Below are 25,691 nucleotides of genomic sequence, written 5' to 3'. Positions count from 1 at the left end.
TTAATAAATAAAAAAAATATTATTTTTATATATTTTTAAATAAAAAATATTTTGAAAATAATTACCACCACAATCTCAATCACTACCTATACCCATTTCATTGGCTAGCTTTCAGTATTTATGTCCTTCCTCGAAAAATCTTGCAAGAGTTCGAGATTGCAAACTGTTTGATCGTTAAGACCATATAATATTAAAGAGTTTATATTGTATACAAAGTTTAAAACTTAAAATTCTCTCAGGGACCCAGACAATCGATCATATATGTATATTAAATTATCTCGAGGTAATCAAAATAACATTAAATAATCAAAAACATCAAGTCAATTTCTTGTTAATTAACTGTTTTGATTGTAAGTACATTCATAGAAATTGGAATAACAGAAATCTCTTGTCGCCGGCTGAGACTATGACACAATGGACATCTTACAAAATAGAATATGTTATCTGCATTACCATCAACTCGTATTTCTTGCGTGTATCACGCGAAGGTCTTGAGACAAGGTGAATATGTTAACTGTTTATATTATAATTAAGGCAAGGTTAATTCTTTTCCAAATAATTTAGCTGATCACGACCGGAATTAATTTGAATGAAAGAAAAAGATCTGCGATTTTGGTGTTTTCCCCTTGGCAAAATACCACATCTGTGATCATGTATTGGAATGTTCCAGTTTAAGTCACATCCTCTTCACACGACTTTGATGAAACCAATGCTGGAAATAGCTAGATCGAGGGAGAATCAATGAAAATTGTTACAAATTCTACGTCAATCGGAATCATAAATGATGACTATTTATGACTTGGACGCGTTGATGGAGATCCTCCAACTAATTATATCTCATTAGATATTACAATAATCAGAAAAACATCATACATACAAGAAATAAGACATTATACGAAGACTATAAATCTGCTTCCTCGGACTCTCCAGTTGTCCCCTGCACGTTCATCTCCTTTACACTTACCCTTTTGGCACCCATCTAAAGTTGAAACGTAGAGACGTGGATATAGATTGGATACACGGAGAATGAAATGATGATTAAGTGCAATAACATTAATACAGAGCTTAGGAAGAGGAGTACTGGCATAAAGAGAATGGTCCTACTGCCACCTGCCAGAGGATGCATCAAGCGTGGGATTTTTAGCAGTCTCTTCCAAGCTCTGAAAGTTACAGCAAGAGGAATAAGTCGTCGTCTTCTTTGCAAATATTCTGGAGAGGGTTCTAGCTACTCATTATGATGGAAGCATGACGCATGATATATGCATTCGCCCTCTGAGTTCCTTTCCAAACAAGTTTGGTTTTGGCTTGGTGACATGTGCCTTGAAACTTGTGCTATTCCGTTCGAGAAAAGGATTAGCAAACTTCCTATCTCCTCCCACCAATTAATTCTCAATTAATCCTTTTATATCAGTAATTTGTTTCCAGAACAGTACTATAGTCTTTGAATTAATTAAACTCCATCTCCATTCCTGTATATGTATGCGTGAACCCTGGACTTGAGTACTTAGATAGCTGTCTACTACAAGAAGAGTGCTCTCTCTCTCTCTCTCTCACTGATCACTCACACACAAACACACACACACACCGACACACATAATTTGCCTCTTATTTTATAGTCCACATGCATATATGCTTATTAGCAATGTTAATTTATTCATAGCTGCATGTTTTTTATGGGCTAGCTAGAATTTTTATGAAATTTCATTGCTCATCCAAACCATGCATATTACGGATTGATGTGGTCTTAAATATCGAATTTGTTCTTGGGTTTGAGAAGTGCATTACGTACCGTCTGCCTGAGACCATACTAATTAACGACCGACATCTTCCAATTTGAGAATCATGCACACTCAAGCTTCGTTTGTAGCCTTAGACACATCATCCGTACCAATTAACAATCACCTACTGTGACAACAAAAAAGTGTTTTGGCAGCTATATATCTGAACTGTTTATGAAGTTAAAGTGTGAAAGAGGGAGGAAGGTTCCTACCCTAGCTAGCATGTGTAGCATATTGCCACACAGGGCCTTGAGATAACTAAATAAATAACTCATGCAAACTCTCTCCCTCTCCCTCCCTCCCTCGAAATGGACAGAAGGATAATAATATCTGAGATCATGGGATTAACAAATCTATCCCAAAGAGCAGTAGTTGCCAGAAGGAATGACAAGAAGAGAATCCTTTTGCCGCCAGTCAGAGGAAGCATTAAACGCAAAATTTTTAACCTTCTTTACAAAAAATTGAAGCTTGCAGGCCATAGTGCTTCTCCTTACCTTCTCAAGACCTGCAGCTAGAGTTAGCCATGCATCTTTCATTCCCGTAACGTTTCCGTAACTCTTCATATTTATTGTTTCTTCGTCTGTGAAATTATGGTGTAGAAATGATCAAGGGTTTTTTGAAAAATTTCAGTATGTACGTAGTGGATGATTAATCATGGGGAAGGAGTCAATTTCTCTAATTAATTTCTTTCTGTAAAACGTTTGACGAATCTTTTAGTTTCTTGTTACTCCAAGAAATAAAGCTCCATCTAATTACATAAACCACTGAAATTGATAGGTTTATGCTTATGTCTTAGCACATGCATGTGTCAGATAATACCTGAAGGAAGGTTTCGATCTCTGTGGTAACCTCAACTGAGAGATTTATTATTGCTGTTATCAAATATATTTTGTTTTGTTTTATTTGTTAGGGATAAAATAATATTTTAATTTTAATTTATATATAATTTCTTTTATTTAGATTGACATAATTTTTTTTAAAATAAATTGATTATGAATGCAATATTAATGAAACCTAACTTTTTATATATTTTTTTTGTTTAATTTAAATTATTTAATATAATATCAAAGCTTAATTTCATGAATCGATTTAATCTCTAACAGAACTTCCTAGAATCAAAATATATATATTTCTTCGTGCATGAATAAGGGAAGACTTATTCTAGATAGAAACAGTCGATCGGCGTGATAACGAACCCAAAAAAAAGCATCATTTATCATCATGGATTAAAAATCTCGTAATTAACACCAAACTACACCTCAAAGTGAGGAAAATAACATATCAAAGCCTTAAAATTTGTTCTTTACTTGGTAATGATATTTCTCGGTGACGTAATTTAATATAATGCAAGTCTCGATATGGTCATGAACTAGTGAAGAATATTGGTGTGTGTGTGTGTGTGTGTGTGATATATAAAGGAATGCAAACTATATATGAAGAAAAAAATAATTAGTGAAAAACAATTTACTTCCCTATGTTTAATTATTTCATCATCGGCTAGTCCTTTGATTGCTTAATACTGTATATTTAATTAGGGCATTGCACTCACAAAATCTCATGATCAATGCATCTAACATCTACAGAAATGCGTGAGCATTAAATCTAAGGTTTCTGGCCGATCTTCGTTGTGCCTTAATTTTACCCGCTCAGGTTTAGTTGGAATATTTATCATAACAGTTCTCTCTCGATCTGAAAGTTGGTCGAGGCGTCAGAGACATATTCATAAACAAATTAAGAGTTCAAGAGAGTCAACCGGAACGGGAAAAGGTCCCGGCAGTGGTTTCGTAGGATATATGAGTAAATCTAAGAAGTGATAGCAATGATTTTGAATCCAACCTACAGGGTTTGCTTTATCATGCACTGAACTTGATTTGGTGAAGCCTTCGGTTGTAAAAAAGAGGAAAACATTATTGCTTCATTTTGAATCCAACATGCAGGTTTACTTTGTTAATTTTCGTCATGTTTATGAATGCTTGTCATGGTGAGAGAAAGAGGTGTGTTTTTTTGGTGATGTGTTTTTATTACTTTTGAAAGTGTTTTTGAATTGAAAAAATATCAAGTTAGTGTTTTGTTTTTTATGTGATTTTAATAAGTTTGTGTTTGTTGGATAAAATATATTTTTAGGACTTGTTTGTTTATTAAAAAATAGTTTTTTTTAAATGATTTTCATAGAAAATATTTTTTTAAAAAGTGAATTTTTTTTTCAATGTCATAAAAAATAAATTAAAAAATATTTTTTAATATTTGGTTATGCCATGAAAAATGAGCTAAAAAATCACTTATAAATATTTTAATTCTTTTTAGGTTTATCTAACATATATAGAACATTAAATATAATTATTTGCTCATTTACAAGAAAAGAATAAGATATAAAAAGTGTGATGGTAGAAAAAAAATAATTTACTATATAATATATTTATATATAGTTTATTTTATAAAATGTACTTATACATATAATATTATAGACATATAACTATTTTTTGGTGTTTGGAGAAAATTAAAAATATATATTTTTTCTATCGTATCCTAATTTTATAACGTAATTTATATGATTTAAAATATATGATTATCGAATGATATAACATATTTTGTATTCAAATGTATTTTCTAACAATATTATCTAAATTAAAGTATTATATGCACTAATATATAAAATTAATATATTTTAATATTGTATATATATTAATATATCCTAATATATTATTTTCTATATAAATATGTTAGTAATGTATTATTTTCTAATAATATTATATTTTAAATTATTTATTAATATATTACTGTTTATATATATATATATATAAGAATAATGAAGTATTATATCGAAAAAACACTTCTATCTATCTAAAACTTATGTTTTTGTTTGACCATAAAATGAATTCTATTGACCAGATTTCTACAATGTAGATAAACATGAGAAAGTTACGAAAGTCTTTCATTATAACCCGTGTCTCTGAAACAAATTTCAGTGTTTTATTTTATTTATTTTTTATATAATTTTGAATTTTATTATTTTTTTAATCGCTTTTTTTTATTTTTTTAAATTTAATTTATTTTTTAATTTAATCCATCTTTATTTTATTTCATTACTTTTTATACTAGATGAAGTCCTTATTATGTTGATTGCTATTTATTTATTTTTTTAATTTTTAATGATTGATAATTTTGTTCATATTTTATATCTTTTACAAGGTAGTCTTATAGTCTTATTATCCATCACTAGTTTCAAATATTAGCCCTATTTAATTTCAATATATTTTTTCAGGTATTTTTTAAATTATATTTTTTCAATGTCATCATTTGACATTAAGCTATTGCTTTCTGATTTTTTTATATTTTTTTATGGGGTTATCTCAAGTCACAAGTTAGTTAACTTAAATCAAGTTGACTTGGATTTTTTTTTCAATAATTTTTTTTAATTTTATCATTTTGATTAATTTTTTCCACTTTCTTTTCTTTGAAGTTATTCTAGGTCACAGGTTAGTCAAGTTAACGTTGGTTGATTTAGTTTTTTTTCAATGTTTTATTTATTTATTTATTTCTAGGTTATTTTTAAAAAATTAATATTTTTTTATTACGATTTCATGTTGCGGGTGACGGGTTAGTAGAGTGAACTTGTGTTGACTCTGGTTTTTTCTTCGACATTTCTTTTTAAAAAATTAATTTTTTTTTAATTCCATCCTTGAAGCTTTATGTTTTTTCACTTTCCATTTCATGGGGTATTTTAAGTCACATGTTAGTTAAGTAAACCCAAGTTTTATTATTGCCTAGATATTTTTTTTTTAAGATTTTTTTTTATGTTAAAAAAAATTTAACCTGCATGACATAATGTGCGGAAAAAAACACTAGTTATACCTATGATTCATCTACGTCATATCCTCTGTCAAAAGCAATTGAAAAGGTATCTTTTACTGTATTTTTATAGTTTATTATTTATTTTAATTATTTTGAATTATATAATAGATAAGTTTAATGGGGAAACGCTATTGGTTTTCCAATGTAATAAAGGAGATGTTTTTCTCACCCTTATTAGTCAGGCTTCTTTGAACATAAAATGTTGGGGTAATAGATATCCAATGAATATCCAATAATCAAGCCTTCGGCTATGATATTTAATCCAAAATCTTTAAGCATCAAATAATGGTAACAAACTTAGGATATGGAAAAATAATCATTTACACTAAAAGTAGAAACGTGCAGGGAAAGAAAAGCAGCCAACTGTGTCAAATTAGTGCGCTGCTGGCTGATTTCTCGGCCATTTCATGTGGCGCTGCGCAGGAGCAAATGATATTCAGCCACCATCCGAGCAAATTGTATTCGAGAGAGCGATGCAGAGATCAAGAGTAGCTCTCGAGATACAGCATGATCGCTAGTGAATTTTACTTCAACCAAATTGATCCACGAATTAAAGTCACAAAATATTAAACATTATTATTGCGCCTAGGCCTCCGGTCAACACAACCACCGCACAGAACCACCCACCCTTCTCACCGACGGATTATAACAACGTTGGATATGTAAAACTGCTAATATTACGTGAGAAGTATATACTGTATATGAGAGTGGACAAAAAAAAATAAAGAAAAATACAACGAAGAATGGGGTTAAAATTTTGAAAATAAAAAACACAAGCTGCTGGGATGTGAGCGCAACAATATGATACAAACACATTCTAAATACTTGTGTACTAAAATTAATTCAGCATGCAGTTCATGATCTCCTCTCAACATAAACCTCTGCTAAACAGCATAGATGACATAAGCCAAAGTTTAAACCGGACTTTTATTAAGTAAACAGGCAATCAATCCCATGGTCTGATGCAAACCTGATGATCCAAAAGCAATCAGAAACTGTACCAACACGGATGAACTATACCAAAAACTCACTCCCTCAAAATGACCTGTTGTTGGGTTTGGACGTTGAAGATGACTTGGATTTTGCAAAATCAACCAGGTCTTTGAAGAGTGCATCTTCTGGTTTTGCTTGTTTTGGAGGGGTAGATGAATTAAGAGAGAGATTTTGGGTTTGAACAGCTAAGCTGTCATAAGAAGAACCAGATCCGCTGCTTGAATGAGAAGCACCACCTACAACACCGATATTATGCTCAAAGAACTGCTGTCTTTGATTATACCTGGAAGGCGGTGGTGGAAGAGATCCAGTGGGCTGTGCGTCCCAAGGAGCTGGGGGCAGCCGTTCACCAGATTGGCTTAATGGAGCTGGTTCGTCAAACACAGGATGTCCAGTTAGCACAGGAGAAGAGTTCACAGCACTGGAGGGAGGAGATGAGGCCGATACCGTTGGAGAATATGGTGGCGATGAGCTTACGTTGGAATGCATTGGGACTTCAAAGGGTGTAGGTTCTGATATTTGAGGGGATCCTTCAGACTTGTAGACATCACCACTGAGATAATCAATCATGCCCGTCTCCTTGTTGACTGGATTCTTTGACAAGGGAGGAGGAGGAAGAAATGGGCTGACTGGTCCTGGTTGAGTCCTAACACTGACTGGTTTCTGGCCCAGTCCTTGTGAATTATCTCTTGATGACCTGTGGTGGCATGATTACACCAGCTTATTAGAATTTGATTATACCAACTTTTCCCTCCTTTCCTTTGACAGTCACTATGTTTTAAGATCAGAAATCTGATGGTTCATTAATATGATCCATGCTCAGTAACCTCAAACATACTTCCCAACCAAAATGAGAGGGGCAAAAACATCATGAAACAACACGATAGTCAGGTTTCCAAAGCTTTTTAACAGCTGAATAAGACTAAGCAGTGGCATGTAGTAAAAGAAAAGAAGTCTAAGGAGTGGACATCCACACATGCAAATGTGTATCCCCATGACTTTTTGTTTCGCCAAAACACTCTCTTGCTGAAATGTTTATACCATCCAAAGGTGAGAACTTGCATCTTAAATTTGTCAAGGCATGTTCCGTGGGTAAACCCAGTAAGAATCCTCCATCACACCACACAGAACAATGAGCATGGCATAAGAAAATACTGTAAGCGGCAGGGGAGAGAAATCTTCAGTACATTACCTGTGCGCCAGCTGGGTAAAATCATCTTCCGACTCATCATCCTCATGGTTAATATTAGCAAGAGGCACAACTGGAGTTTCCATTTCCCTTTCTCCCACACCAGGGATTCCTTTCGCAAAATCATCATGCTGACGGAGTACCCGCTGCAGGTCATCATTCAGTGCTAGTCCCTGAAATAGAAGCCCCTCGTCTCTGCAAGAGCACTGTATTTGTCAGAATTATCTGCAGCAGAAATTGGAAAAGCAACATAAAGACCTAATTCTCACGTTGTATTATTAACAAGAAGCATGACACGCTTTTGGTAAGAACGGCACTGGTCAACAAGGTCGACAACCACTTCTTGCTTTACACCCTGCCAAAATATCCAACAATAACAATACAGAAATATTATCCAAATGTTGCAAAAAAATGCAGTTTCTTTGAAGTTGCTATCCAGATGAGAAGTTGAAGCATTGATATGTGCAAGTTCCACCTCAAACAGAGAGCACAAGAGAAAACTGAACAAGACAAGACTTCTACATCTATTGTTTGATTATTTACTTTTATTTGATTGATCGGAGTTTAATTTTATTTTACTATTTAGAAATTTAGTTTCATCCTATTTATTTAGTTGCTAAAAGTAACTTTTGTTAACATTGTAGTTATGCATCCTCTTAAGAATCCTCATTCCTAAGTGTTTAAGGGTTTTATCAGTGTTCTCTGTGCAGCCCGCTCCATATTATTGTGAAAGTGATTTCAGCTTTGACAGTTATGGTCTCTCAAATTTAGACATTTGGTCAAATCAACCCATCTATTTTATTTTTGGTCAAATTAAACCTCCACAAAATGAAGACCGTTATACAACCACTGGTCAATTGGAAGGAAAGGGTATGATTTGGTCAGAAATAAAGTAGGGAGTAAATTTGACAGAATGCTGAACTTGAGGGATCATAAATTACTTTTATCCTTTGGCAATTGATTATTGAGTATCGAAAGTGTATCCTTCCTATCTTGACAAGTATGGAGTTTTTCCATCCCCTTTCTTTCAATTCAGAACTTCATATACATTGGTGTGCATTAAGGTTTAATATCTCAATCCATGAAGCACTGCCATAGTACAGAGACCCCGCTCATGCTCAGAACCAGGGAAATTTCAACAACCACATAGCCTCTGAACTTAGCAACATGCTTTGCTAGAACGATGGGAGGAAATTTCCATGGGACAAAAACTATATATTACCTCAGGGTTTTTGGGATCCAAGGCACTAAGCATTTCCATTAACACATCTGCTAATCCACGAGCATTTTGAATCTCATGCAAGCTGCAAAATATATTAAAAAAAATACCAAGGTAAAAAGATCTACCATTAATTAATCATTAATCCCTACACCAGCAGGACCAACCAGTATAAAGAGAGATAGAAAGCAAAAGGCAGATGAAGAAATGCAACATTAATGAGACTTCCATTATTTAGGACTGAATTGCACGATCAGAATCATCCTACCACTAAGCAGTTTTAAATTAGTTCCCTTATGCTTATTGCCACTTGTGCCTATCGCTTATGCATAGGTCATGCAAGTGCACTTACAATATATTCTTGCATAAAAGATTGATTACAAACTAGATTCCAACCAAGTCATAGTGTTTTCATTTAAAAATGGGGATACATTAGCAAGCTAGAAATTAAAACGTTAATTGGGAAAGAAGATAACAGCTGATGTAGTAATCAGTCAACATTACACAAGAATCCTAATGTACTCAAATGCCTATTTATGGAACAATAAATGGAAAACCATAAGTATCTTTATTAATAGACCTGTTTAACCCTAAGCTGGGGAATGAGCTGAAGAAATGAAAGTCCAAACAGTCGAAGTATTACCTGAGGCCAGAAGCATCAGACTGCAGAGAGGCTTGAATAGCAGCATCTTCATATGCTGAAGGTACATCAGCTATAGGCTGTGTTTGGGGAGGAGTGAAGAATGGTACACTGTTCTCTGCTCGAGGTGGAAATTCAACCCCTGCAGACTGCCAGGTATCCAACATTAAGCATAATGAAATAAAGCTTCATGAACACATAAAGGAAGTGAAGGTTGATAATATGATTTCTGATCTTAAATCAGCCACCTAAAGCTGATCAGCTTCGAAAGGAATAGAGTTTAAAATCAATGGCAAAACTCACACACTCTTGAGTTATGGAATGAAGAGTAAAAAAATGAAATTTTAGATCATTGACACATTATGGCAATTGAGAACAGCCTTTTAACTTTCCAGTCATTAAAACCAGAAGTTACAGCCATCATTCACTAGAATGTATTGATCTGGGAAGGAAACATGAACCGAAAGGCATGAGACTCATAGGAATTCTAATTATAACAATTCTCAGTACAACTGCTGGCTCCAAAATAAAAGGAAACTGAGAAGAACTTCTAAAAGGTGGAGAAATCAATTACCCTTAGTTCATTATATGCAGCATGATATTGAGGATACCTTCCTCTTGGTCCCTCGAAAGCTTCTTGCCATGCATCTATCAGAAGAAGTATCTTTTCTCGCACATTTAAATCAGGCTGCTCAATTTCACAAGAAGAAAAAATGAGATGGGAACAGGAGAAGAGAAATTCATAGCACTGGTAAAAAGAGAAAGCAGCCACCTTCTTTTTTACTATTTTAACCATATCATGTAAGATATCACGTTCAATGATTTGCTGAAACACACTGTCACCACAATTTTTGCTTAGTGTCTCCAATGCCTGTATCATGCAACATAGCCATTCAACTCAACATCTATCAACAACCACAATTTCAGAGATGTATGCCATACAAATTTAAAGGCAATTGAGACAATATAGAGAATGTTAGAGCAATCATGTAGCAATGTCATGATGCGTGCAGCTCATGATGTAAAATTAATTTAAAAAAATGAGCCAAGTCTAGAAAGTTTGAAAATACTAACAAAAAGAGCTAGGAGTTGGATTTTAGGATTTTTGCTGCCTAGTCGCTTCTTGAGTATTTTCAAGGCATCCTTTGCTTGCCTGCAAGACAAATCAAATTCAGAGAGGAATCAAAATGAGCATAATTTAAGAGCAAAATCAAAATGAGCATAATTTGACTTTTCGAAATGGAAAGGGATAAAAGTGAAATGAATCACATTGAAAAATTTAGATATACATGATAAAAAAAAAAAGGTCACAATACGAAAAAGAAAAAAATAGCCTATGGCATTTTCTAACATCACAAACATGACACGGTAGTTCCAATACTAAAACATAAAAAAAATGATAAGCCCATTTCTCAAGGAATGGGATATATGAGCAAACGTAAGGATTTAAGCTACAGCTTATCAAGAGCCTGCTAAAATATGCAATCAATCAGCAACTATGCCTGAGAGGTCGCACAATCCAAACAAGTATAGAAGTAGCATTCCATCAAGCATAATGCTATGTAAACCCAATCTATCCAAAAGCTACATGCAGTCATGTTGGACAGTCCATCTCAGTTCTCATATGGGCCAGAAACACGCACAAAGCAGGATTTTCAGTGCTCTAACATAAGGATCTTGACAAAAGTAATACATTCATACCAGCTCTGAACAACTCCCAACGCGCACACATGCTCTATTCAAACAAAGTATTGAACGATACTAACATTCCTACCCAAAATAAGCACAACTCAGAGGGAACAGTACCTGCATGAACTCTACCAAAACAAGAATTTAGAAAAGGAAGAAACGTATACCCAGGATCCATGTTGATGATATCACATAGCTCAATGTTGACAGCCCAGTCAGGACCAATCAACATATCATTGGTAGCCCTCTCCGCACAAGCCGCAGCAGTATTAGCCATGATTATAGATAATCACTAGATGGTACTTTGATTTTAGCTCGCTTCCCTTATTACCCTACAAATCACAATAATCAACTAAATAATCAGTTGCGAATTCAAAAACCGTACAAAAATAATATCAAGAAACATCATTCATGAAACACGAAATTGAAGTGATACAATTGACTTGTGACATAGAGAAGCACATGATCGAATACAAAACAGCAAATTATCACAAATTGAATAGCCCAAGACTTAGATTCTCCATCAAAACCCATTAAAACTCGAAGAGAAAACAAAAATCTCTGGCAATCTCAACACAATCATAGTGTATCAAAATCATCAAACAAAACCCAATTTGACCCAAATGGATCAAGGGAACAAGAACCAAAAACAGTTAAATTGTATATAAGTAGATAAAAACCCCGCATCAACCTTAAACCCCAACAAGAAAACAGTAACAATCATTAACAAGAAGCCTTGATTACCCAGATTTAAGGCAATTAAAGAGAAAACGCAAAAACCCCACTGGACAAGAAGTAAGAAAAGAAAAATAGAAGGACAAGATGTACGAATCAGAAGAGAAAATATAGTGGGGGGTAAGGATCTTGAAGCTTCCCTGTCGAAAGAGAGAGAGAGGCCGGGGGGGGGGGGGGGGGGGGGGTAACAATAAATAAAAAAGAATAGAAACAATACTGGCAATTTTATTATACAATAGAAGGAGACTGGGTTAGGAGAGGGAGAGAGTCTTTCTGTTTATTTGTTTGGCGGTGTTTTTATTTTTATTATTATTATTATGTCATTGAGAAATAATATATTCTATAAGAATTAATTAATAATGTTATGTTTTTATTTTTATTATTTAAGATAACAGGTAACCTATTTCCCACGCATGACAGGTGTCTTCTTTGTTTTTTGAATGCAATTTTACCTTGGATAAGCTTTTTGCAGCCATATTCATTTTTTTAAAGGAAATTAGAAAATTAGAAACCTAAATATAAAATTCTCTCGATTTAATTATGGAAGATGAATTTAAGAAATTAAAGGAGAAGCCAATCTTTTTAGACCTCTTTTCGCACATCTTGCACATGAGCAACAACAATGGCAAATAATCTCATGAATTAAACAAAAAATAAGAAAAAGGAAACCAAAATATAAAAAGCATCGCTCATTATTGGCCAGTCGCGAATTAAATTATGGTGTGTCACTGCTTCGTATTTTCTTTCTGGGAAAAGAGTAATATATATTTTCATTTCCAGTAACTAGATGCAGGAGGGTTACCAGTAGTTTTGACTTTTGACTTTGCTTCCAATACCACAAACGCGTTTTTCTCAACTCTGGAACCAAGCTTGTCATTCTTATCGACTATTTTTATGAATATTTCAGTAAGGGTTGTTCTTTTTAATATATTAAAATAATATTTTTTTGTTTTTAAAAATAAAATAATAATTTTAAATAAAAAAAATCAATTTTTTAACGAACAGCGTTCAAACACGAAGCTAAAGCACGTTCGAAGAAGGATAACACACGGCGACAGAGAAAATAGAGGTCTTAGAGCTGCTGGTCTGGGTCAAGTATCGTCATCCTTTCTCAGTTAAGGTTTTACTATTCCATTTGCTATGCCTACGTGTCAAGACTGGATAGGATAGTGGTGACCCACGTGGAAAAGAAAGGTGGTGTTTACACATGCAAATTAATCGGATTTAATAAAATATCACGCCCAGAAATCATGCCGAGAGCGAATTCATTTTTATTCGTCTGAAAATATTTGGAAAGTCAAAAAACAAAATCTCACGTGTTGGTAAAGGAGAAAAAGGCACTCCGTGATTTTTAACAAAAGACTTGTGCTCGTGCAGCAAAGAATTTATACCGAGCCTTTACCTCATAACTTTATTATTTTTTTAATAATTTTATTCAAATAATTATTTTATTTTATTTTTATTTTGTCTCAATCCTGAATCCAAAAATCCAATAGACCCCTGCTAATGCTGTCAAGCTAAATCGATTTACAAATAAATAAAACTTTTTTTTTAGCAATGATATGCTATATATATATAATAATTTTATTACCAATAAAGTATTGGTCTAGCAGTTAAGGCATCGCTATATCTCTATAAAAGCAAAAATACATATTCGATTTCTAGAAAATATATTTATTGGGAGGGGTAACCACAAATCTTGAACGGAACTAATCTTATTTTTTAAAAGGATATGAAGATACCCAGATAAAAACAAAAAAAAATAAAAATTTTATTTTAAAAAAATAAGTATGGAACTATTTGAAGAAGCTAGCATTGGTGGATAATGATTTTACCAAATTAGCCCAGACAAGCTGGATGCATTGGGTTGCCTGAGCTTAGGTAAAGAAACAACATTAAATATATGAAGAGCAATTGTCAAACAGCAGCTTGACGACATATTTTTCTTCCTGGGTTCCTACCAGAGACCTGTCTAAATCTTTTCGCAGGCTTCTTAATCATTAAAAAATTAATAGGGGATGGATGTATTTTCCTGCTTTTAAAGTATAGTGATATGGCTGCACTACCATTGAAGATACAGATTTTAAAGCTCGCATGCGAGCGACGGTCTTTTTTATTTTTTAAAATACAGTAAAATATCAATTTTACTCTTACAAGTAAGAATTTTAAAGCTTGCTTTGAGAGCAATCTGTGGTAAGCAAAAATTTCAGAGATGTCCTTTGTATCTTTTAATTTTCATTTGTGGTAGTGTTATAAGGTGATTTTCATTAAAATAAGTTTATTTTTTATTTTTTATATTAACATATTAAAATTAAAAAAAATAAAAAATCAATTTAGTAATTTTTAATGAAACACTACAAAATATCAAAAAGCAAAGCTATCACATCTTGTGGCATGGAAAATCCAAAGAACTTGCCCAATGGACCATTGCAGCCCATTCAGAATGACTTATTTGCAGGAAAGAATCTAAGCCTTCAAACGGGCCAAGATCACAGACATTGAAAGAAAGAGGGTCAACTCCTCGTTGTTCAGCTGGGCTTCATTCATCCCTTTACTGAGTTGTTCATAAACGTAACTCAGCGACTTGTCAAGGGAGAGTTTCCTGCTAGATGATTTTAATTGCCTAGCTAGAAGCTAGCCGGGAGAGTTTCTACTTTCTTAACAAGAAGTCACGGGAAGTTCCGGCCCTTCGCTACAAGACGCTTAGCCTTTGTCTGGAAAGGTGGAAAGCAGGGAGAAAGAATCAGAAGGAAAAATGGCAAAAAAACAAAGTTAACCTACCCTGTTTGGATAAAAGGAGAAAGAAAATGGCTGGAAAATGTCAACATCATGACCCAGTCTCTTCATGATGGAGCCAAGTAGAGGGAAAACATGCCACGGATGTGCTCCATAATTTTACAATTTTACACTCGACCAAAAAAACACATTCAATGAAATTAAACGAATGAAAAAAATTACGGACCTCAATTATTATTATTATTTTAGTTTGGTTATAGAAAAACACATCCATTATTGTAGTCAATAATGCAGTAGTCTGGGTGCGGGCGCACAGTGAACTCTACAGGTAGTATCCCCCGATTCTTTTAGTTAGTGGGACTTTTTTTCTCTCGTACTAAGCCAGTGGCCACTTTCAAATAACAGGTACAAAATTAAAGGAGGTAATCATGCTAGTTGCTTGCCAAAGCAGTCTTGTAAAGCATTCAGATTCAACAAATTATCCAAGCTGAAGCATTCCCAATATCAAAAAATATGTTTCATTACATACACTCAGGTATGGTTTGCAAGTCGGGATAGAACTCGAAGAACAGAGCGATTAAGAAAAATCGTAGCAGATTCTTCAAGCATCAGCGAAAGGATATACATTATTCTACAAAGGAAATCTTGGCTGCCATTAATAACGTTTATTCCGCCTTTAATATCAACATCAGAAGGAAAAGGGATGCCAAAAGCATTTCATGTAAACACATTCTGATCCATGCAAGATTATATCATTCATCCTGCTGCTTTGCCTTTCTTGGAGAAAATGAAAGGCCAGCAACCACCTCTTCCGTTCCTGCAATGCAGTCAGCAACCCCAAGTTATATTCTTAGGCTTGAATGAATATTCCCCTTGTGATTTACAACAATTATATACTCTCTCTATCTATCCACAGCTGCAAATCTCTCCACAATCTTAAATTCCTACTACTTGATGAGTTAAAGGGTTTGGATAGAATAGCAAGTCACATAAAAAAATCTAGTGCACTTCATTTTTTCTACATGTCACTATCATAGTATCATGTTTTCCTCAACAAAGACTTTTGACAAGTGCTATTACTTATTAGTTAGATGACAAAAAGAGAATCGTAAACAAAATTTAATTGTGTAACCTGCTGGTTTCATAATATCAAGGGGATTACTATGTTTATTAAGACAAGGATTCTATACAGGATTCTGTTCTTGGCATGATTCCCCTGTTTCGTACTATATTTCATGTCAGAGCAGTTTCATTGAATTTTTCCAAGAATCCTACTGGATCTCAAAAAAAGGTTTAACATTTGATCTTGGATTTTAGTAGAAAAATTAAAGGAAGGTGGAATTGGAATATCAGATCCAACTTAGTTGAGATTGGCCTTTTGCCTACCAAAAACTTCATCTTTAGATTAAACCCCCTTGGATAAATTCAGGAAAATTAGGGACCTCTATCACTTGCAACAAGATCGTTAACAAACTAGAATTGAAAAAAAAAAACAATATCCATAGAATATATACCTGCTGCTGCTCTTTCTGCTGCTTCTGCTGCTGCTGCCGCTGCTTTTTGAGCTTCCACTATTACTGGTGGTCAATCCAGCACCATTCTCACTGTCCTTAGATTGCCGGAATTTATTCTTCCACCACTCTTCATCGACAGTTTTTTCAGATCCATTATCAAATAGAAAAGGCCTTGGAGAAACCCTTCCATCCTTTGAACTGTTATTGATGGTCTGAGGACTATTGATATTTTTTTTCTTCTTTCTTGAACCAAAAGAAAATGGAAACACCATCTTCAGAAGAAACCCTTCATTGTTTACGCTTCCACTTCTATTCATTTGCACTTTCTTTTCAATCTTTTTCTTCTTCTCTTTCCCCCTTCTTAAAGCATCTTCACTAAGCCTTTCTTCTTTAACATCACCAACAACCATTGGCTGCTCCACAAGATCTCTTAAAGATAGCTCATAACATCCCTCAGGCATTCTACTTACCATCTCCGTGAGCTCCTTTTGGCCCCTAGCAATAGCTTGAGCTCTTGATGACGGAGAAAGACTCCGGTAATGATTTCTGCGATGCTGGGGGCTTCTAGGTGGACTCGTCCTCCACAAGGGAGGTGAACAAACCCCAGAGTCCTCACCCTGTACATCCCTTCTTTGAGCTCCAAGCATCCCCATATCATTCCAACCATGGTGATTGTAATATGTCTCCGCTGTTTTTCTCGTCAGAACACCATAACTCAGGACACCGTGATAATTAAAACTGTCCCTTGAATGGACTTGCAGGTTATCTGGGAATTTTGTGCCAGGGTCTAGCATTATTTTTTGCTGTTGTCGTGGTTAGGGAGATGAATGGGAGATAAGAGAGGAAAGGGTGTGATTGTGGTTCTGTTTGAATTGTATGCTTCAAGGGAGATTGGGTGTGGGAATAATATCATCACCGAACCTCGATGGTCAAGGTCATTTTCTTTGCAACCAAGTTTTGATTAAATAAAGGGAGTGATGCAGAAGGGGGTAAAGGATTACGATTATCTGCTTACGGCTTGAGCCTCACTAAAGTCAAGGTTTCTAGATGACGGGCTGTGTTGGTGGGGTCCATTTTTCCCATTATTGTCTCTTGAGGACCTTCGCTTTGGTTTTTGTTTTCTTTTGATGATGGAGGGAGGGAGGGAGAGGCCATCTAATGTAGCCTCTCTTTTTTTTTCCATATGATTTGACCTTTTCATTGCATTATCTGTCATGCAATCTTGGTTTTAAAAGTATTTATTTTAAATATTTTATTTATTTTAAATTATTTTTTTATATTTTTAAATGCTTTTAAAGTATTGATATTAAAAATAATTTTAAAAAATTTAAAAAATATCAGCTTAATACATCTTCAAACTAAAAATATTTTGAATACCTACTACTAAACTTTCAAATACCAGCATCAAGAAAGTGCGACGGTAAGAAGGATATCCTCTGGGCCTCTATTGTTGTTTCATTATGTTTTTTTTTTTAAATAAAAATGTATTATTTAGATATATTAAAAAAACACTTTTAAGAGTATATTTATGATAATCCGGAACACGCCCTTGATGTTATTGATGATTTGCTGTTAATTATTTCATTAATACAACTTTATGAAAGTAAACAAACTGTAAAAAGGAAACCTGGAAGGACAAGAGCTAAAAGCAGAGACGCTCCGTTTTGTAAGGATAGTGTCTGAGTGGGACCCTACCGTTAGCAAGCATTATTCTCTTATTTAATACCTCAATATCTTTAATATTCATTTTCATATCTACGCTCATTTTCCTACGTTTGTATATATCGCCTTCTTTCCAGGTATTTCTGTAAAGTCGTGATTTGACCCTTCTTTGTTTTTTAAGATTATTTCTTTAATATATTCGAAACTGGTCTCTTTGCTGGAAATATTAGAGTTTCATTTTGAATTAATTCCCGATTTTGCCATTTCGCGAGGGATAACCTGTACTCCTAGGAAAATACGTTGAATACGGTTACAGATGATTTGAGCGCCGTCCTATCATTTATAACAGGGGCGGAACCGGGGTGGCAAGCAGGGGCAAAATATTTTAAAACTTTTATTATTTAATATTTTTAATTTAAATAAATAAAATTTTTAATAATATATATTATTATATTAATTTTGGCCTCCCGGTAAAATTCACCTAACTCCGCCCCTGTTTATAAAGGATAAAAAATAAAAAATAATATTATAGTTTTTTTTTTATAATCTGTTAATGGAGCAGTGACAGTATGCCTTTTCAGATTATTTTCTTAAGCTTTTGTATATCAATTTAATTTATAAAATATAGCTGTGATGCTTGGCTAAAGATTTGACCCGAAAAGGATTTTGATCACTGTATCATAGATCAAGTTAAATTATGATTTACCAAATTAATTATTTTTTATTAAAACAACTTTATTTTTTAAAAAAATCACTAGTATTTACACGGTCATCTGGACGGAATAGTTAGCTGAGTTTAATTATATTAATATATTTTTAATTTAAATTGAAATTCAGTAAATTCAAACATAAATTTTCGTAAAGCTTGACCAGGATAAATAACCAATTACACATTTCATGTAAAAATTTATGTTCATAGTTAGAATTATGTAGTTCGAGTTCCTCACGCAACCTCATTGTTTAATCCTATCAAAACGAGATATTTTTTTATTTTTTAAAATAATTTTTAATATTAACCTATTAAAGTAAATGAATAAATAAATTTTGCCCACCCCGTTTGGAACGGAATTACAAACGGGGGCTGAGACTCAGTGGTTCTTGCCAGCTTGACACCTTTCTGTTTTGTTTTATTGCAGGCTTTTACAAAAAATGATAAGATATGAAATGACATGACAAAAGCAGAAGTGATCATGGCAACCTTTCTCTGTGTGTTTTCCCTTTTTTACTGCTTTTTTAATTCGTCTTCTTCCTTCAAGCCTTTCTCTTCACCCAAGTGTAAATGGAGCCTAATCAATTCCTGTGCTGGAACGCGCCAATCCACCGTTTTTTAGGGAGCGTTTGGGAACGCGTAGTTTCTAACAAATTTGAATTTTTTTTTGTTAAAATTTAATATGATTTGTATGTTTTGGATCGTTTTGATGTGCTAATGTCAAAAATAATTTTTAAAAAATAAAAAAATATCATTGACATGTATTTTAACACAAAAAATTATTTAAAAAACACCCGTAGCCACAAAAAGTTTAGTAAATGACTATGCCTCCTCCGCGCACCGACTTAATTTCTTACCAGCGCAAAACAAAAAATAAAATCGTGCGATGTTAATGATTTAAAAGAAGTTTAAAAAATTATTAATTAAAAGAGAGAGAGAGATTATACTTGTTATCAAAGTATTATAAAAATAAAATACGTTCTATGTTTACTCACATGTAATTAATTTAATTTAATTAATAAGTTTTGCAAAGAAAAATTAGAAATAATAATAAAAAAAAGAATAGCTTTGAGATGAAAAAAAACTAAAGATTTAATGAAATTGTAAAAAAAATATTCAAAAACCATATAAATGAATTTTAAAACCATTTAAAATAAAAATAATAGCAATAAAAAAATATAAATAAAATATTAAATGATGAAATTAAATTAAAAAAACATTAAAAAAATAAAAAAAAAAAATTGTTAAAAAAATACTAATCCCAACCATATCTTTCTATGTTAAAATTGAATAAAAAAAGGAAATTCGAAATTTCATTCTCAGCTGGAGGAATGTGGAGGCAACCAACTAGCAAACTCCCAGGAACAATCCTTCTAGAATTTTATCGGTGGTGGGTTTCGGGTTTCATGGAGAAAGCTTCACATGGCAATTTGCGAGTGGAGTTATTGGCTCCAAGGGAGGAGGATTTTATCTTCTTGTTTTTTTTTTTTTTTTTGTATAAAACAAAAAATCAATCTATCAAATATTAGTGCCATCCCCGATTTAATATATTTTAATGATGGTGTTTTTGTTTGATTCTTTTTTCTTTTCTCCTTTTCTTTCTTTGTTTTTTTCTCAAGACACATTATATCAAACAGGTTATGGCAATAGTGGAAGAGCGAAAAACACGGAGAAGATTTGGAAACAACGAACAAATAAAGAGGTCACCTGAGTGTTTCTTAATAATTATATACTTTAAACCTTTTGGGTGTTACCAGTAATAAGAATTTATGATTAAGAGATTTATTTTTTAGTATCAGACTTAAGCCTTGTGATTACTTATATGATAGCCGCTAGAGATTTATATGGTCATTAATTTTAGAATTTATAGAATTAGTTAAAATACATATAAATTGACCCGACACCTATATTAAATTAAAAAAAAATAATTATATACTTTAATTGGACCTACACCTGTGTGGTGTTTTATTTAGATATGGCTGCATATTCGGCTACTAAAATGATAAACCTGAGCCCACCAACAGCCAGGTTAGTCAAGAGGCTGAAAAACCATTCACAAGCCCAATACCTGTGGGGGTACGGACTAGCCCCGTTGAGCCGCTCCACTCATGACTTGTGAGTTGATCTAACTAACAAAAATCACCCACAAGGAATTCCTGCTGTTCTTCATGTTTACAAGCGTTTTATATTACATAAAGTATTAATTGTTTTTTTAAAATATTTTTTATTTGAAAATATATAAAAATAATATTTTTTATTTTTAAAATTTTATTTTTAATATTAAAATATTAAAATAATTAAACAATTTATAAAATAAAAATTTATAAAATAAGATTTATACTGAAAAAAAAATAAAAATTAGTAGGTAACCAGCAGATGGTAGCCTGACTCTTTCAAAGCCCATCACATGACAACAATAGCTTTAATTATTTTTTAAGTTAACAGGAGTCTTTGGATGATCTTATTCATATTCCGTTTAATGTTTAATCTCACCTCATAACATATTATTATTGCTTAATACGATACCTTCATTACTATTATTACTATTATTATATTTTTCACAAATAATAACATTAAAGTTTGATATTACATTTATATCTGTGAAATAATCAAGATAATTTTTTTTAGCTACAATATTCAAATTTCTTTTTTTTTCGTCAAATTTAATTTCTTTAAAAAAGAAAATTTTGTTCACATAATTTTTTTTCTTCTTGTTAAAGATTTTTTCTGTGTGGATTAACTAAAGTTTTGAAAACTTCATTTCTATAAACCTTTTGTTTTTTTTTATTTGAATTATTTATTTGAACTTTAGATTTCAAAAATAACATTCCTACAGAATTTGATTTTATTAAAATAAGATACTCCATAATTATATTAAGACAAGGGATATGAACCTGTAATAAATGGCGAGTGAAATTAATAATTTATGGAGCGAGAATATCACTACTCAAAACTTTTGTTTTGTAGTAAATACATGTTTTATATATATGCACTAGTTATCTGCCCAGCGCTCGGTGGCAGGTGACATATTTTTATTTTTTATAAAAAAATTATTTATACAGATTTTTTTAATTTATTTTTAGCTCTAAATTTCTGTGTTGAGAAAAGAATATCAAACCCAAATCAGTAATAATAATAGATTTAATCCTTCAAATAAAATTAATTTTTTTATAGTATATTTTTTAAAAAATTTAATAAAACAATGTTAATCTACAATAATAACGTCACACCTTCTGGTATTTTCTATAATGTAGTAGTATGTTATAGTATTCAACAAGTAATTATCAGGATTCCAATAGCATAAGAGAGAGAGATATTAGCTACATGAGAGCGTTTGAAATCGTGGGTTAACTTGTATTTTTAGAAACTTTATTTTTTTTAATTAAAAATTAAAATTTTTTATATTTTAAATCATTTTAATATATTAATTTTAAAAATAATTTTTTTAAAATAAAAAATATCATTTTAATGTCTATTCTCCTTGTTCTCTTCTTCAAAAAAGGTCTCATACAATCTACTCTTTCACTAGCAAACCGCCTTCTGCAACTGTACACTAGATGTGGCAGCATGACCGATGCACACAAACTGTTCGACGAAATGGTCAACCTAAGCTTAGTCGAATTCTTCCCCTAGGTGAACTATCTTTAGCTTTCGAGAAGACAGTGAAAGCAGAAGACTAAGTCACGACGTGGAAGCTTCCAAAGAGAAAATTTCCTATCAAAACCGGCCGTTACTTTTTTATTCTTTTCCTTCCGATGAGTGGCGCTTCTATTCTCAGCTCTCTTCTCTCCAACAAAACCCTCAACCTCCAAACCCGACCTGCAAATGTCAAAGCCTTAACCAAACAAATCCTCTCTCACCTCGAAGCCAATCGCCTTAAACAAGCTGTTTCTATTCTCTTTGCATCTCCTGATTGCTTCGCTTATTCCCTTTATGCCCATCTCTTCCAGGTTTGCTCTTCCAGTCGTGCTATCGTCGAGGCTCGAAAGGTTGAATCGCAGTTACTTGGTGCCTGTCCAACGCCTCCAACCTTCCTCTTAAATAGAGCCATAGATACTTATGGAAAATGCCGGTGTTTGGAGGATGCAAAGGAATTGTTTGATGAGATGCCTCAGAGAGATGGCGGATCTTGGAATGCGATGATTAGGGCTTGCTTGCAATGTGTGCGCCCGGAAAAAGCGTTGAATTATTTTGGGGATATGCATAAACAAGGGGTTTATGCAAATGAGGTTACTTTTTCTAGTGCTTTGAGAGCATGCGGTGATGTTCTGGAACTTTGTCTTTCGAGGCAAATTCATGGGCTTATTGTGAAATATGGGTTTTGTGGGAATGTCATTGTTGGGAGTTCGCTTGTTGATGTGTATGGTAAGTGTGAAGCTATGGGTGAATCAAGGAGGATTTTTGATGAGATTGAGAATCCTAATAATGTTACTTGGAACATTATTGTTAGGCGGTATCTTGAGGTAGGTGATGAGAATGAGGCAGTGGTCATGTTTTTTAAGATGTTTCGTGCCAAACCTAGACCATTGAGTTATACCTTCTCTAATGCCCTTGTTGCATGTTCAGATATGCGCGCAGTCAAGGAGGGAATGCAGATCCATGGAGTTGCAACTAAGATTAACTTTGAGGAGGAAGAGGTAGTTTTGAGCTCACTTATTGATATGTACGTAAAGTGTGGTGAAATAGAAAGTGCTCGTAGGGTTTTTGACCTGCCTGGTTCGAGAGATTTAATCTCTTGGACTTCTATGGTGTCAGCTTATGCAATGAGTGGCAGAATGAGAGAGGCAAGGGAGCTTTTCAATGAGATGCCTGAACGGAACATGGTCTCATATAATGCATTATTGGCAGGGTACATCCGTTCCCTCCAATGGGAAGAGGCCTTAGATTTTGTTTATCTGATGTGCAGGACAACTGAAAGCATTGATCACATCACTTTTCAATTGATGCTTAATGTATGTTCTGGCCTATCAGATGTTGACATGGGGAAGCAGGTACACGGCTTCGTTTATCGTCATGGTTGGTTATCCAACACTGTTATTGGAAATGCCCTTCTTGACATGTACTGCAAATGTGGAAACTTGAGAAGTGCTGGAGTTTGGTTTCATCAAATGAGAGAGTCACGAGATAGCGTTTCCTGGAATGTTTTGTTGACCAGCTATGCTCGTCGTCAAATGAGTGAACAAGCTATGTCGATTTTCCGGGAGATGCAATGGGAGACAAAACCGCATAAATTTATATTTGCTACTCTTTTGGCAGCTTGTGCAAATACTTTTGCACTTGACCAGGGGAAACAAATTCATGGGTTCATGATCAGAAATGGTTATGACATAGACACTGTGATCGCAGGAGCGTTGCTTGACATGTACTCTAAATGCCGGTGCCTTGAATATGCTCTCATTGTTTTTAGAGAAGCTGATAAACGGGACTTGGTTCTTTGGAACTCCATGATTTTGGGTTGTTGTCACCTTGGAAGGGGTAAATTGGCACTTCGATTATTTGGATTTATGGAGGAGGAAGGAACCAAGCCAGATAATGTAACCTTTCAAGGTATCTTGCTTGCTTGTGTATACGAGGGTCATGTTGATTTGGCTAGGCAGTATTTTAATTCAATGAGCAGTAAATATTGTATCATACCAAGGCTGGAGCACTATGAGTGTATTATTGAACTCTTAAGTCGGTATGGGTGCATGAAGGAGCTTGAGAATTTTATTAAGGATATGCCTTTTGATCCCACTGTTCCCATGTTGACAAGAGTGGTGGATGCATGTAAAGAGCATCAGTGTTGGAGATTGGGAGAATGGGCTGCTAAACGACTCGATGAATTGAGTCCTTCAGTTCCTTTGCCCTTAGAAATTGCGGACAGAACCAAATTCAGCCTGTTGTGATTGCCAAGGTACAAATTGAAGGAGCCATAGTCCATATCTGCCCATCCAGGTCGGCAAAAATCTGCATTTGGAAGTCGTGAAGTCGTAACTGGATGAAGCAAAAATATTAGTATTAGACTTCAGGTTAAGAATTCATCTAGATGTTCATGCCTCACGGTGAGACACCAAGCTTACGCAGGCTCCTAAAAAAGCATCAACGGGTGCGTTACGTTATCATCTGAAGTGATTTGAAGGAGCTCATACAGCGGGGGCTTAATGTTTCCACAGTTAGATGATTCGGGTATTTGATGATATTATAGGCTTGTCAGTGTCAGGTGGTGATTGGATTGGCCTTTGTACGCTGTAAGTGGACTCGGTTAGATAGCAAAGCCTGATGATCGGTACACCGCCAAAGCTGAGCTGAATAAATCTGAGATATCTAGCATGCTCGCAGCGATTTCTCATGAAATCCAATAAGTAGTTTTTTAACGGGGAAATTCCGCAAGTGGGAACCATGCTGCCATTCACTCTTCACTCTGCAAAAATTTCATTTCTCTGATTTTTTTTCTGGTACAAGTGAGCGTTTGGAAACATGGGCAACCATTTTTTTTTAAAATTCAATTTTTTTATTAAAAATTAATTTGTTTTTGTAAGTTTTGGATTAGTGCCCTATAAAAAAATATTTTAAAAAATAATAGCAATTACATTATAACTTTTTTTTTCTCTCCCCGATCGTGTTTGTAAAACACCTTATTCTAGGAAATAAGTTACACTCTTATTTTGAGAATGCTAAGGTTTTTAAAGTACATTAAAAAAACTGTCAAATATGATGATGCCATCGCAGCACACCCGTGAAGCCTGTCGGCATCAATTTAAATTTAAACTTGGCAAGCCAGACTAGTGTCTGATCCATTTTAAAAAGTCTCGTATACGGGCCTATTTTCAAAAATTAAATTGGGGCATTATGTAACAAAAAAAAAATTTGCAAACAACCGTTGTCTCGTCTCCATTAAATTCTGACTGCTAGTCTGCTACTCTAGCTAAAAAAATATGTTTTATTTACCTAAAAATTTATTTTTAATCTATTTTATACTCAAAATATTAAGAAAAA

General features: G+C 33.7%; 3 protein-coding genes across 3 annotated transcripts; 1 reads left to right on the top strand and 2 right to left on the bottom strand.

Annotated features, from left to right (window-relative positions):
- Positions 1-6,374: 6,374 nt before the first annotated feature.
- Positions 6,375-12,266, bottom strand: LOC133692247 (TOM1-like protein 3). Its single transcript, XM_062113041.1, has 10 exons — positions 12,105-12,266; positions 11,528-11,692; positions 10,746-10,824; positions 10,444-10,542; positions 10,246-10,359; positions 9,675-9,820; positions 9,035-9,116; positions 8,082-8,167; positions 7,816-8,007; positions 6,375-7,320 (listed from the first exon to the last, which is right to left on the bottom strand). The coding sequence occupies exons 2-10, from the start codon at positions 11,635-11,637 to the stop codon at positions 6,666-6,668; spliced, it is 1,563 nt and encodes a 520-aa protein (XP_061969025.1). The 5' UTR covers positions 11,638-11,692; positions 12,105-12,266; the 3' UTR covers positions 6,375-6,665.
- A 3,034-nt stretch (positions 12,267-15,300) lies between these two features.
- Positions 15,301-17,323, bottom strand: LOC133692631 (uncharacterized). The gene is made up of 2 exons (XM_062113710.1): positions 16,346-17,323; positions 15,301-15,648 (listed from the first exon to the last, which is right to left on the bottom strand). The coding sequence occupies exons 1-2, from the start codon at positions 17,137-17,139 to the stop codon at positions 15,588-15,590; spliced, it is 855 nt and encodes a 284-aa protein (XP_061969694.1). The 5' UTR covers positions 17,140-17,323; the 3' UTR covers positions 15,301-15,587.
- A 4,873-nt stretch (positions 17,324-22,196) lies between these two features.
- LOC133691695 (pentatricopeptide repeat-containing protein At3g26540) lies at positions 22,197-25,171 on the top strand. Its single transcript, XM_062112300.1, has one exon. The coding sequence runs from the start codon at positions 22,472-22,474 to the stop codon at positions 24,599-24,601; it is 2,130 nt and encodes a 709-aa protein (XP_061968284.1). The 5' UTR covers positions 22,197-22,471; the 3' UTR covers positions 24,602-25,171.
- Positions 25,172-25,691: the final 520 nt, after the last annotated feature.

This window comes from Populus nigra, chromosome 4 (genome assembly GCF_951802175.1).
Source record: "Populus nigra chromosome 4, ddPopNigr1.1, whole genome shotgun sequence".
Taxonomy (NCBI): Eukaryota; Viridiplantae; Streptophyta; class Magnoliopsida; order Malpighiales; family Salicaceae; genus Populus; species Populus nigra.
The sequence above is the reverse complement of the archived record's forward strand: the minus strand, read 5'-3'. Positions and strand labels throughout refer to the sequence as shown.

Coding starts and splice junctions, on each gene's coding strand:
- LOC133691695 (XM_062112300.1), top strand. CDS start 22,472: ATGAGTGGCGCTTCTATTCTCAGCTCTCTTCTCTCCAACAAAACCCTC.
- LOC133692247 (XM_062113041.1), bottom strand. CDS start 11,637: ATGGCTAATACTGCTGCGGCTTGTGCGGAGAGGGCTACCAATGATATG. Junction 10,825..11,527: donor ATCATCAACATGGATCCTGG/GTATACGTTTCT, acceptor TTTGTCTTGCAG/GCAAGCAAAGGATGCCTTGA. Junction 10,360..10,443: donor TTAAAATAGTAAAAAAGAAG/GTGGCTGCTTTC, acceptor GAAATTGAGCAG/CCTGATTTAAATGTGCGAGA.
- LOC133692631 (XM_062113710.1), bottom strand. CDS start 17,139: ATGCTAGACCCTGGCACAAAATTCCCAGATAACCTGCAAGTCCATTCA. Junction 15,649..16,345: donor AGCAGAAAGAGCAGCAGCAG/GTATATATTCTA, acceptor ACTGCATTGCAG/GAACGGAAGAGGTGGTTGCT.